Genomic DNA, 12,140 nt, shown 5'->3' on the forward strand with positions numbered 1-12,140 from the left:
TCACTCCAGCTGATGCCCAACCAGGCCTTTGTATCGCTGCAGCGAAGCAGTTTACACACCCTGCACCACCTCGTCCTGGCTTCCCCCAGTTTTATCGGACGCTGCTGGAATGGTGAGTGGCAAATTCCAAGCAGGTCAGGAGTGTGATTCATTATTGAATCCCTGGCACCTGCAGAGTGTGGCAGGCCTGTTCCAAACTACCTCACCACTGGGCCACAGCCCCCGCTCTACCAACACTGTGATCCCGTCAGAAGGAACTTTGAGACATTGGCCGACCTTCCCTCAGGTAAACACTCCATGGCGGGGAATTTGTGAAATGGAGTTTTTCTGCTCCAAGGAATTCTTCCACACAGCAAGTGCTTACAAACTGCTGCCAATTCCCCAAAAACGTTAAAAATAATACAAAGATCAACATTCCAGGAATGAAGCTCATTGACTGGGCCGCTGCTAAAACAATTTTAACAGCTGATCCAACACAACTTAAAAGTTTATTTATCATTGTCACAAGTAGGCTGACATTGACACTGCAATGAAGTTACTGTGAAAATCCCCGAGTCGCCACACTCCTGTTCGGGTACACTGAGGGAGGATTTAACATGGCCAACGCGCCTCACCAGCCCGTCTTTCGGACTGTGGGAGGACACCGGATCATCAGGAGGAAACCCACACGGACACGGGGAGAGCTTGCAGACGCCACGCAGACCGTGACCCGAACCAGGAACTGAACCTGAATCCCTGGCGCTGTGAGGCAGCGGTGCTAACCACCGTGCCACCTTCGTTGTGGCTGTTTCGAACGATCGGTGCGGGAGACCATTTGAAAATGTTTAACCGTGTGGGGTTAGAGATCTCTCTACTAAATTGGTTATGAGATGCAGCACGGCATATAGAAAGAAACCTTTGATTCTGATTTGATTTGATTTATTATTGTCCCGTGTATTAGTGTACGGTGAAAAGTATTGTTTTTTGCGCACTATACAGACAAAGCATACCATTCATAGAGAAGGAAACGAGAGAGTGCAGAATCTAGTGTTACAGTCACGGGTAGGGAGTGGAGAAAGATCAACATAATGTAAGAAATTGCATTTAAGCTTTGTTAGAGAGTTTGAAAGAGTTAGAATGAAGTTTTAGAAGAAGAGTAAAAGATAGAATTAGAAGGTACAGCTGGGTACAGCTTGCAACAAGTGGCCTCGCTCCAGCGCCATCTTGGATTGACTCCCTCTATGGCAAGGACATCCTTCCTCAGATAAGGACATCAAAACTGCACACAATACTCCAGGTGAGGCCTCACCAACACCCTATCCCTATACTCAAATCCTCTCACTATGAACATACCATTTGCCTTCTTTACTGCCTGCTGTACCCACGCACTTACTTTCAGCGTCTGATGCACGAGAACTCCAAGGTCTCGCTGAGTGTCCACCTCTCTCAATTTACACCCACCCTTCCTATTATTGCTATCGTCGTGCATTGTCCATTTACCGCGCAAAATCTCTCTGGTAATCTCTGCTGGAATTTCCATGCTACCCTCCAGCAGGCGAGCGTGAGGCACCTCACCATTGGGTCAGTCAGCCTCGCCCTGCCTCTCCTCGCCCTCGACGCCACAACTGTTTGAATCCAATCTCCGGCTGACAACTCCTGTAGCTTTTGCAGGGAGTAGCCACACGCACAGGCTTTGCACATCCTTCCGCTGGGAATTCTCAATCTCGGATGCCCAGCCCTCCATATCTCGCGCTGTTGTGTGGTCCAACTCTCCTCTGATTGGACGACGCTATCACACGATGAGCTTAGACAAGTTTGACCAATGCGGGTCCTCCAGTGTGGAATTTTGGATTATCCGGGCATCATTCCCTGGGGTTCGATGTTCTGCCGTGGAATGGTTGACGATTTCAACATTAGCAAAATGTTGTGTTATCCAAGTTTGACTCATTGCGAATTCACCGTTGACAGCACATTCTCTTAGAGTGTCACAGGACAGCAGGAGGCCGTTCAGCCCACTGAGAGTCCCCTATCTTAGGTCTCAGGCCTTTAATGAGATAGAGTATAGGAATGAGATAGAGAATCTGATGAACTGGTGCGATGACAATAATCTCTCCCTCAAAACCAAGGAGATTGTCATCATCTTCAGGAAGCATCATAGAGAACATGTCCCTGTCTACATCAATGGGGACAGAGTGGAAATGGTCGAGAGCTGCAGGTTTCTAGGTGTCCAGATCACCAACAACCTATCCTGGTCCCTCCATGCTGACACTATAGTTAAGAAAGCCCTAGTTTCTCAGGAGGCGAAGGAAATTTGGCATGTCCGCTACAACTCTCACCAATCTTTACAGATGCAATACAGAAAGTATTCTTTCTGATTGTATCACAGCTCCGTATGGCGCCTGCTCTGCCCCAGACTGTAAAAGATACGAAAGCCCAATCCATCACACAAACCAGCCTCCCATCCATTGATTCTGTCTACATTTCCCACTGCCTTGGCAAAGCATAATTGAAGACCCCACGCAGCCCAGACATTCTCTCTTCCACCTTCTTCCATCGGGAAAAATATACAAAGTCTGAGAATACGTACCGACCAACTCAAGAACAGTCTCTTCCCTGCTGCTGTCAGATTTTTGAATGGACTTACCTCGCATTAAGTTGATCTTTCTCTACACCCTAGCTATGTCTGTAACACTACATTCTGCGCCGTCTCATTTCCTTCTCCCCTATGTACTCTATGAACTGTGTGCTTTCTATACCACGCAAAAGACAACACTTTTCACTGTATGCTAATACATGTGACAATAATACATCAGATCAAAACAAAATTATCTTCGGGAAGGAAACATTGGGGCGTGAGACAGGGGGAAGTGATGTGTGGGACAGTATTAAGGTCATAGGCCAGGATTTTCCGGTCCTGTCAGAGGCGGTGCACGGAGCACCAGGAACCCGAGTTCGATTCTGGCCTTGGGTGACTGTGGGGAGTCTTCCCGTGTCTGCATGGGTTTCTTCTGGGTGCACCGGCTTCCTCCTAAGGTGTACAGGTTAAGTGGATTGGCCGTGCTAAATTGTGCCTTAGTGTCCAAAGATGTGTAAATTAGAAGGATTAATGGGGTAAATGTGTAGGGTTAAGGGGATAGAGCAGGAGGGTGGGTTTGGGTGGGATGCTGTTCAGAGTGTCGGTGCAGACTTGATTTACAGAATGATTCTGCGGCATTTGATGTGGCAACCCATTTAAAATCTGTGCTCAGGTCCATAATATCCCACTGGGAAGGAGGGCCCAGAAAATCATAGAATCCCTACCATGCAGAAGAAGGCCATTTGGCCCATCGAGTCTGCACTGAACACAATCCCACCCAGGCCCTCTTTCCAGAACCCCACATATTTACCCTGCTAATCCCCCTGACACCAAGGGGTCAATTTAGCACGGCCAATCCACCTAACCCGCACATCTTTGGAGTGTGGGAGGCAACCGGAGCAGCCAAAGGAAACCCACGCAGACATGGGGAGAATGTGAAAACACCACAGAGACAGTGACCCAAGGTGGGGATTGAACCCGGGTCCCTGGCGCTGTGAGGCAGCAGTGCTAACCACTGTGCCACCTTTAAATCCCAGCCATTGGATTGTAGAACCATCGTGGAGCCGCTTGGCACAGAATGAGGCCATTCAGCCTATCCTGCCCGTGCTATCCAGCTGGATTTCACTTTTCCTTACTTGTATCACTTGGACACATTTATTTTTCAAGCAGTTCTCAAATTCTGTTTGAAGATCGCCTTCATCAGAGTGAAAGAATGGAAAGGTGAAGAGATGGGCCGTGGGATGACTGTTTATTTTCTTCTGCCCCACCCCCCTGGCAGGGTGCTGACGAGTATATGGGCCGATGTATCTGCAAACCGTCCCTGGAGCCCTCCCCCAGGCTGGCCTGGTACCCCGTGAAGAGAGGAAACAGAAACGCGGGGGAGCTTCTGGCTGCCTTCGAGCTCATTCGAAGAGAGAAGGTACGTGAAACGTGAAATCGAGCGTCTTACCTCAGCAGGCGCTACAACAACAACTGGCATTTACACGGCGACTAGTGAGGGACGCAGATCAGTTAGACAGTCAACACATCTTTTCCCAAAAGGTAGGGGAGTCCAGAACTAGAGGGCATGGGTTTAAGGTGAGAGGGGAGAGGTACAAAAGGGTCCAGAGGGACAATGTTTCCACACAGAGAGGGCGGTGAGTGTCTGGAATGAGCCACCAGAGGCAGTATAGAGGCGGGTACAATTTTGTCTTTTGTAAAGCATTTAGACATGGGTAAGATGGGTGCAGAGGGATATGGGCCAAATAAGGAAAATTGGGAGGAGCTCAGGGATTTGGAAAAAAAGGCAGCATGGACAAGTTGGGCCGAAGGGCCTGTTTCCATGCCGTACACCTCTATGACCCGACTAAACTCAGTAAAAAGTCTCAAGTCTCTTTGTACAAGTGGCATCAAACGAACACTCATCCACGTGTGAAGATGTTTGGTCAGAGGAGGCGGGTTTTACGGAGCGTCCCAGAGGAAGTGGAAAGGTAGAGAGAGGTAGGGAGGGAATTCCAGAGCTTTGGACCCAGGAGTGGCCGCAAACTACAGAGTGATTAAAATCAAGGGGGGGGGAAATATCCCCGGCCGGCCAGCCCCGGGAATCGGAGCGGGCGAGGGGCAGACCATGGAAAGGTCCGTTAACCCCGGGCAGGATTTTCCGGTTTTGGGGCAAATGCAGCTGGAAAATCCCGCCCCGAATGTCCGGCAAGGGAGAATTTACAATAGAGGACAAGGAAATGTCAGAATAATTAAACAGAAATAACTCCCCGGACAACGGAGAGTCCAGTGAGAAGGAGGAATTCGAAGGAAATTAGTGTCAGTAAAAATATAGTGCGGGTGAAATTCAGTCATAGGATCGTAATTCCTGCCCCAGCGCCAGGCTGGTTTCACCACAGATCGGGGCGAGAGGTGACAAACCGGAGACGAACGATCGGTATGATCGGCCCCATGGAGATACGCTGGACTGACAACTTTAAGCAAGAAATCTGGTCGCCTCACTACAGGAAGGATGTGGAAGCTATTGAGAGGGTACAGAGGAGATTTACAAGGATGTTGCCTGGATTGGGAGGCATGCCTTATGAGGATAGGTTGAGGGAGCTGGGACTCTTCTCCCTGGAGAGACGAAGGATGAGAGGCGACCTGATAGAGGTTTATAAGATGTTGAGAGGTATAGATAAGGTGGATTCTTGGAGGCTATTTCCCCGGGCTGAAATGGTCGCTACGAGAGGACACAGATTTAAGGTGCAGGGGAGCAGGTACAGAGGAGATGTCAGGGGTAAGTTTTTCACTCAGAGGGTGGTGAGTGAGTGGAATCGGCTGCCGTCGGTGGTGGTGGAGGCAAACTCGCTGGGGTCTTTTAAAAGACTTCTGGATGAGTACATGGGATTTAATGGGATTGGGAGTTACAGATAGTTCTACGGCCTGGTAGGTATAGATGTGATCAGCGCAACTTGTGGGCCAAAGGGCCTGTTTGTGCTGTAGTGTTCTATGTTCTATGTAAATATAAATAATTCCCTGACCTAACTGTTCTCTGTATCTCTTTTGCCGCACAGCGTACAGTTCACCGTATTCCTGGTTTGCAGGTAAGACTGAAGGGACTAATTCTTAAAATAAACTGTCCATGTTCGATGGAAGGTACATTTGCCTCTGAACTAGATCGAGTAAAGCTCCCTCTACACTGTCCCAATCAAACACTCCCAGGACAGGTACAGCACAGGGTTAGATACAGAGTAAAGCTCCCTCTACACTGTCCCCCATCAAACACTCCCAGGACAGGTACAGCACGGGGTTAGATACAGAGTAAAGCTCCCTCTACACTGTCCCCATCAAACACTCCCAGGACAGGTACAGCACGGGGTTAGATACAGAGTAAAGCTCCCTCTACACTGTCCCCATCAAACACTCCCAGGACAGGTACAGCACGGGGTTAGATACAGAGTAAAGCTCCCTCTACACTGTCCCCATCAAACACTCCCAGGACAGGTACAGCACGGGGTTAGATACAGAGTAAAGCTCCCTCTACACTGTCCCCATCAAACACTCCCAGGACAGGTACAGCACGGGGTTAGATACAGAGTAAAGCTCCCTCTACACTGTCCCCATCAAACACTCCCAGGACAGGAACAGCACGGGGTCAGATACAGAGTAAAGCTCCCTCTACACTGTCCCATCAAACACTCCCAGGACAGGTACAGCACGGGGTTAGATACAGAGTAAAGCTCCCTCTACACTGTTCCCCCATCAAACACTCCCAGGACAGGAACAGCACGGGGTTAGATACAGAGTAAAGCTCCCTCTACACTGTTCCCCCATCAAACACTCCCAGGACAGGAACAGCACGGGGTTAGATACAGAGTAAAGCTCCCTCTACACTGTTCCCCCATCAAACACTCCCAGGACAGGAACAGCACGGGGTTAGATACAGAGTAAAGCTCCCTCTACACTGTCCCCATCAAACACTCCCAGGACAGGTACAGCACGGGGTTAGATACAGAGTAAAGCTCCCTCTACACTGTTCCCCCATCAAACACTCCCAGGACAGGTACAGCACGGGGTTAGATACAGAGTAAAGCTCCCTCTACACTGTCCCCCATCAATCACTCCCAGGGCAGGTACAGCACGGGGTTAGATACAGAGTAAAGCTCCCTCTACACTGTTCCCATCAAACACTCCCAGGACAGGTACAGCACGGGGTTAGATACAGAGTAAAGCTCCCTCTACACTGTTCCCATCAAACACTCCCAGGACAGGTACAGCACAGGGTTAGATACAGAGTAAAGCTCCCTCTACACTGTTCCCATCAAACACTCCCAGGACAGGTACAGCACGGGGTTAGATACAGAGTAAAGCTCCCTCTACACTGTCCCCATCAAACACTCCCAGGACAGGTACAGCACAGGGTTAGATACAGAGTAAAGCTCCCTCTACACTGTCCCCATCAAACACTCCCAGGACAGGTACAGCACGGGGTTAGATACAGAGTAAAGCTCCCTCTACACTGTCCCCATCAAACACTCCCAGGACAGGTACAGCACAGGGTTAGATACAGAGTAAAGCTCCCTCTGCACTGTCCCCATCAAACACTCCCAGGACAGGTACAGCACGGGGTTAGATACAGAGTAAAGCTCCCTCTACACTGTCCCATCAAACACTCCCAGGACAGGTACAGCACGGGGTTAGATACAGAGTAAAGCTCCCTCTACACTGTCCCATCAAACACTCCCAGGACAGGTACAGCACGGGGTTAGATACAGAGTAAAGCTCCCTCTACACTGTCCCCATCAAACACTCCCAGGACAGGTACAGCACGGGGTTAGATACAGAGTAAAGCTCCCTCTACACTGTCCCCATCAAACACTCCCAGGACAGGTACAGCACAGGGTTAGATACAGTGTAAAGCTCCCTCTACACTGTTCCCATCAAACACTCCCAGGACAGGTACAGCACGGGGTTAGATACAGAGTAAAGCTCCCTCTACACTGTTCCCATCAAACACTCCCAGGACAGGTACAGCACGGGGTTAGATACAGAGTAAAGCTCCCTCTACACTGTCCCCATCAAACACTCCCAGGACAGGTACAGCACAGGGTTAGATACAGAGTAAAGCTCCCTCTACACTGTCCCCCGTCAAACACTCCCAGGACAGGTACAGCACAGGGTTAGATACAGAGTAAAGCTCCCTCTACACCGTCCCCCGTCAAACACTCCCAGGACAGGTACAGCACAGGGTTAGATACAGAGTAAAGCTCCCTCTACACTGTCCCCATCAAACACTCCCAGGACAGGTACAGCACAGGGTTAGATACAGAGTAAAGCTCCCTCTACACTGTCCCCATCAAACACTCCCAGGACAGGTACAGCACGGGGTTAGATACAGAGTAAAGCTCCCTCTACACTGTCCCCATCAAACACTCCCAGGACAGGTACAGCACGGGGTTAGATACAGAGTAAAGCTCCCTCTACACTGTCCCCATCAAACACTCCCAGGACAGGTACAGCACGGGGTTAGATACAGAGTAAAGCTCCCTCTACACTGTCCCCATCAAACACTCCCAGGACAGGAACAGCACGGGGTTAGATACAGAGTAAAGCTCCCTCTACACTGTCCCCATCAAACACTCCCAGGACAGGTACAGCACGGGGTTAGATACAGAGTAAAGCTCCCTCTACACCCAAATGAGCGGAAGGCTGTCACTGCAATTTCCCTCTGAGAAATGTTACGTGATCCATTTTGTGGCTTGCACTAACAAGGATTCTCTCTTTCATTTTCTCCCAATGTCTGAACCGTTCTACGGGCCCCCCCCAAAGGAGGAGTTTAGCACACTGAAGGAGGTAGGGCAATATTTGTTCCATTAAATGGTACTCTGTGTTCCGCTATGCTCTCGCACTTTGCGTTGGAGATCAGCTTGATTGGCGCGGGGAGTTGGGGAGGAATTGGGATCTCGGACAAGTGGAGAAAGAGAGGTTGCTCCATCATCCGTCTCTGGAAGTGCTAGATTAGATGGGCTGAGTGGCCTGGTCCCAATTCCAGGCTCTTTATTTCAAAACAATTGAATTAACCTGGGTGTTTTTTTTTTGAAGTTTATTTATTATTGTCACAGGTAGGCTTACATTAACGCTGCAGTGAAGTTATTGTGAAAATCCCCATGAGTCTAAACTGTGACCTGAGGCCGGAAGTTGAATGCAGGTCCCTGGGGCACGTGGTGGTTAACACTGCTACCTCACAGCGCCAGGCTGGGAGTCGAACCCAGTCCCCTCGCGCTGTGAGCCAGCAGTGTTAATCACTGTGCCATCATGACACCTCAGTCATGGAGTCGTAAAATCCCCACAGTGCAGAAGGAGGCCATTGGGCCCATTGAGCCTGTACTGACCACAGTCTCACCCTGGCCTTATTCCCGTAGCCACACACACTTACCCTGCTAATCCCATTGACACCAAGAGTCAATTTAGCACGGCCAATCCACCTAACCAGCACGTCTTTAACAGCACCAGGAGGAAAAACCCAGACAGACACGGGGAGAACGAGCAGACTCTGCACAGACAGTGACCCAAACCGGGAATCGAACCCGGGTCCCTGGCCCAGTGAGGCAGCCGTGCTAACCACCGTGCCGCCCAAGTCACATCCCTTCCAGCAGCGGACGGCTACAAGAGGGGGGAGAGACTGAATTAATTGATTGGAGAGATTGGGTAAACTGGGGTTGCTGTCCCTGGAAAGACGGAGAATGAGGGGCGACCTAATCGAGGTGTATAAAATAATGAAGGGTATGGATGGGGTGAACAGTGGGGAGCTTTATCCCGGGTCGGAGGTGACGATCACGAGGGCTCACGGTGAGAGGGGCGAGGTATAACTCAGATATCAGAGGGACGTTTTTTACGCAGAGGGTTGTGGGGGCCTGGAATGTGCTGCCAAGTAGGGTGGTGGAGGCAGACACACTGGGATCGTTTAGGATTTATCTGGATAGTCACATGAGCAGACTGGGAATGGAGGGATACAAACGAATGGTCTAGTTGGACCAATGAACGGCACAGGCTTGGAGGGCCGAAGGGCCTGTTTCCTGTGCTGTACTGTTCTTTGTATTTTGCTGTTTGTAATTGGAGGGATGGGTAAGAATGCCACCATCCCTGACCTGATGACCAGATCATCATGTGCGCCTTTGAGTTGAAAGAAGGGAGGAAATTAAAGGGAGAAAGAAATATAGGACTGATTTTCCTTTCAGTCGGGAGTCACTGGAAAGGCTGGCATTTATTGCCCGTCAGAGGTGGTGATGGGCATTCCTGAGGGCAATGATTGTGATGGGACCAAATGGTGAATTCTGCCATTTCTGAGGATAGGTATGAGCCGGCCATATTGCTGTGCATCTGGAGTCACACACACGCAAGCAAAAGGAATATTCTCCATTCCTGCACCTTTTTCCAATCACTCACTGAGCTGAGGGAAGCCTACTGCTTTTCCCATAGCAACACCTCGGCCAATCAGAGCGGATTTGCCGACCAATTCTTGCCTTGCAGTAGAAATTGTGGTGAGAGTTTGAAATTTGGAACTCTTGTGTTTGTCCTGACGAGTGCAAGATGACAGGAATAGCATTGATGCATTGACAGGGAGGCTGGGTCAGCGTGTGAGGGGAGAAGGGAATAAAGAGTGACGCAGGGTGACTTCACGGAGGGATAATGGAAGGAGGTCTGAGTAGAGCATGTACAGGCTGGGCTGAATGGCCTGTTCCTGTCCCATATAAGACTTGCCACAGAAACATCTGGCACAGCAAAGATGGAAACTATTCCATCTTTTCCCTTGCAGAGCACATCTGGCCCAGGTCTCCCCGCTGCGGAGATGGACACTGATGACACAGGCTTGGTAGACCTCGTGTTTAGTGTTCTCAGTCAGGTTGCTGTCGTTCCGCACTCTCTTACTCGGCTCAGACTCTCCAAATCCCACAACCACTTCCATCTAGACCAGGGGTCACCCAACTACAGCCCGCAGGCCCAGATCCGGCCCGCAGCAGCTGTGTCCGGATCGGAGTTTGGAGACCGCTGATCTAGACGGACAAGTGGCAGCGGATACATGGGAACACCAACACTTGGAAGTTCCCCTCCAAGCTACTCACCATCCTGACTTGGAAATACATCACCGTTCCTTCGCAGTCGCTGGGTCAAAATCCTGGAATTCTCTCCCTAACGGCATTGTGGGTCAACCCACAGCGTGTGGATTGCAGGGATTCAAGAAGGCAGCTCTCAAGAAGGCAGCTTGTACCAGGACGTTGCCTGGTATGGAGGGCATTAGCTATGAGGAGAAGTTGGAGAAACTTGGTTTGTTCTCACTGGAGAGACGGAGGTTGAGGGGAGACCTGATAGAAGTCTACAAGATTATGAGAGGTACGAACAGAGTGGGTCATCAGAAGCTTTTTCCCAGGGTGGAAGAGTCAATTACTCAGGGGGCACAGGTTTAAGATGCGAGGGGCAAGGTTTAAAGGAGATGTACGAGGCAAGTTTTTTTACACAGAGGGCGGTGGGTGCCTGGAACTCGCTACTGGGGGAGGCAGTGGAAACAGATACAATTGTGAGCTTTAAGGAGAGTCTTGACAAATACATGAATAGGATGGGAATAGAGGGATATGGTCCCCGGAAGGGTTTTAGTTCAGTCGGGCAGCATGGTCGGTGCAGGCTTGGAGGGCCGAAGGGCCTGTTCCTGTGCTGTAATTTTCTTTGTTCTTTGTTCTCACCCCCACTTTCTCAAGAGCAACGAGGGATGGGCAATAAATGCTGGCCAGCCAGCGACACAGGTGTCCCACCAACTCATTATCAAACATAAGAACATAAGAACATAAGAAATAGGAGCAGGAGTAGGCCATCCAGCCCTTCGAGCCTGCCCCGCCATTCAATAAGATCATGGCTGATCTGAAGTGGCTCAGTTCCACTTTCCCGCCCTCTCCCCATAACCCTTAATCCCCTCTCCTATCAAAAACCCATCAACCCGCGTCTTAAAAATATTTAGCGAGGCAGCCTCCACCACTTCAACGGGCAGAGAATTCCAGAGATTCACCACCCTTTGAGTGAAGAAGTTCCTCCTCAACTCCGTTCTAAACCAAGATAAACCCTTTATCTTGAGGCTGTGCCCCCTAGTCCTACTGTCTTTTTTGAGCAGGAAGAGTCTCTCCACCTCTATCCTATCCATCCCATTCATCATCTTATACGTCTCAATGAGATCTCCCCTCATTCTTCTAAACTCCAACGAGTACAAGCCTAGTTTATTCAGCCTCTCCTCATAGCTCAATCCCCTCAACTCCGGTATCAGCCTAGTAAACCTCCTCTGCACTCCCTCCAAGGCCAAAATATCCTTGCGTAAGTGCGGCGACCAAAACTGCACACAGTACTCCTGAGTCCCTGCGCGTCCCGGCGTTCTAACTCTGCAGCCGGGAGAAGCAACCTCTTACCTTCCACCCTGTCGAGTCCTCCTTTCAACGAGATGCTGTCCGTCGCCTTTGGTACAAGTGAGCAGCCAGGCCAGTAGTGAGGGGACCCGGGAACGTGTGTTACCGGTCTTGTCATACTCTACAGATACCAGGAGAGGGCAGCAATGCTCCTTGGAAACCAGGAAGGGACGTGTTCC

The 12,140-nt window shown here is 50.2% G+C and overlaps 1 protein-coding gene across 5 annotated transcripts in view; it reads left to right on the top strand.

The window, feature by feature from the left end:
* dysf (dysferlin, limb girdle muscular dystrophy 2B (autosomal recessive)) overlaps positions 1 to 12,140 on the top strand; it is a 284,564-nt gene that overhangs the window by 204,276 nt on the left and 68,148 nt on the right. For all 5 annotated transcript variants that reach the window (XM_080191726.1, XM_080191963.1, XM_080191788.1 and 2 more), the window contains 3 exons: positions 3,834 to 3,974; positions 5,590 to 5,619; positions 8,345 to 8,368. In XM_080191726.1, coding sequence (XP_080047852.1) covers positions 3,834 to 3,974; positions 5,590 to 5,619; positions 8,345 to 8,368 — 195 coding nt within the window. The remainder of the gene's footprint in view (positions 1 to 3,833; positions 3,975 to 5,589; positions 5,620 to 8,344; positions 8,369 to 12,140) is intronic.

The sequence above is a fragment of the Carcharhinus amblyrhynchos genome, chromosome 1, assembly GCF_965287045.1.
Source record: "Carcharhinus amblyrhynchos chromosome 1, sCarAmb.v2.hapA, whole genome shotgun sequence".
Taxonomy (NCBI): Eukaryota; Metazoa; Chordata; class Chondrichthyes; order Carcharhiniformes; family Carcharhinidae; genus Carcharhinus; species Carcharhinus amblyrhynchos.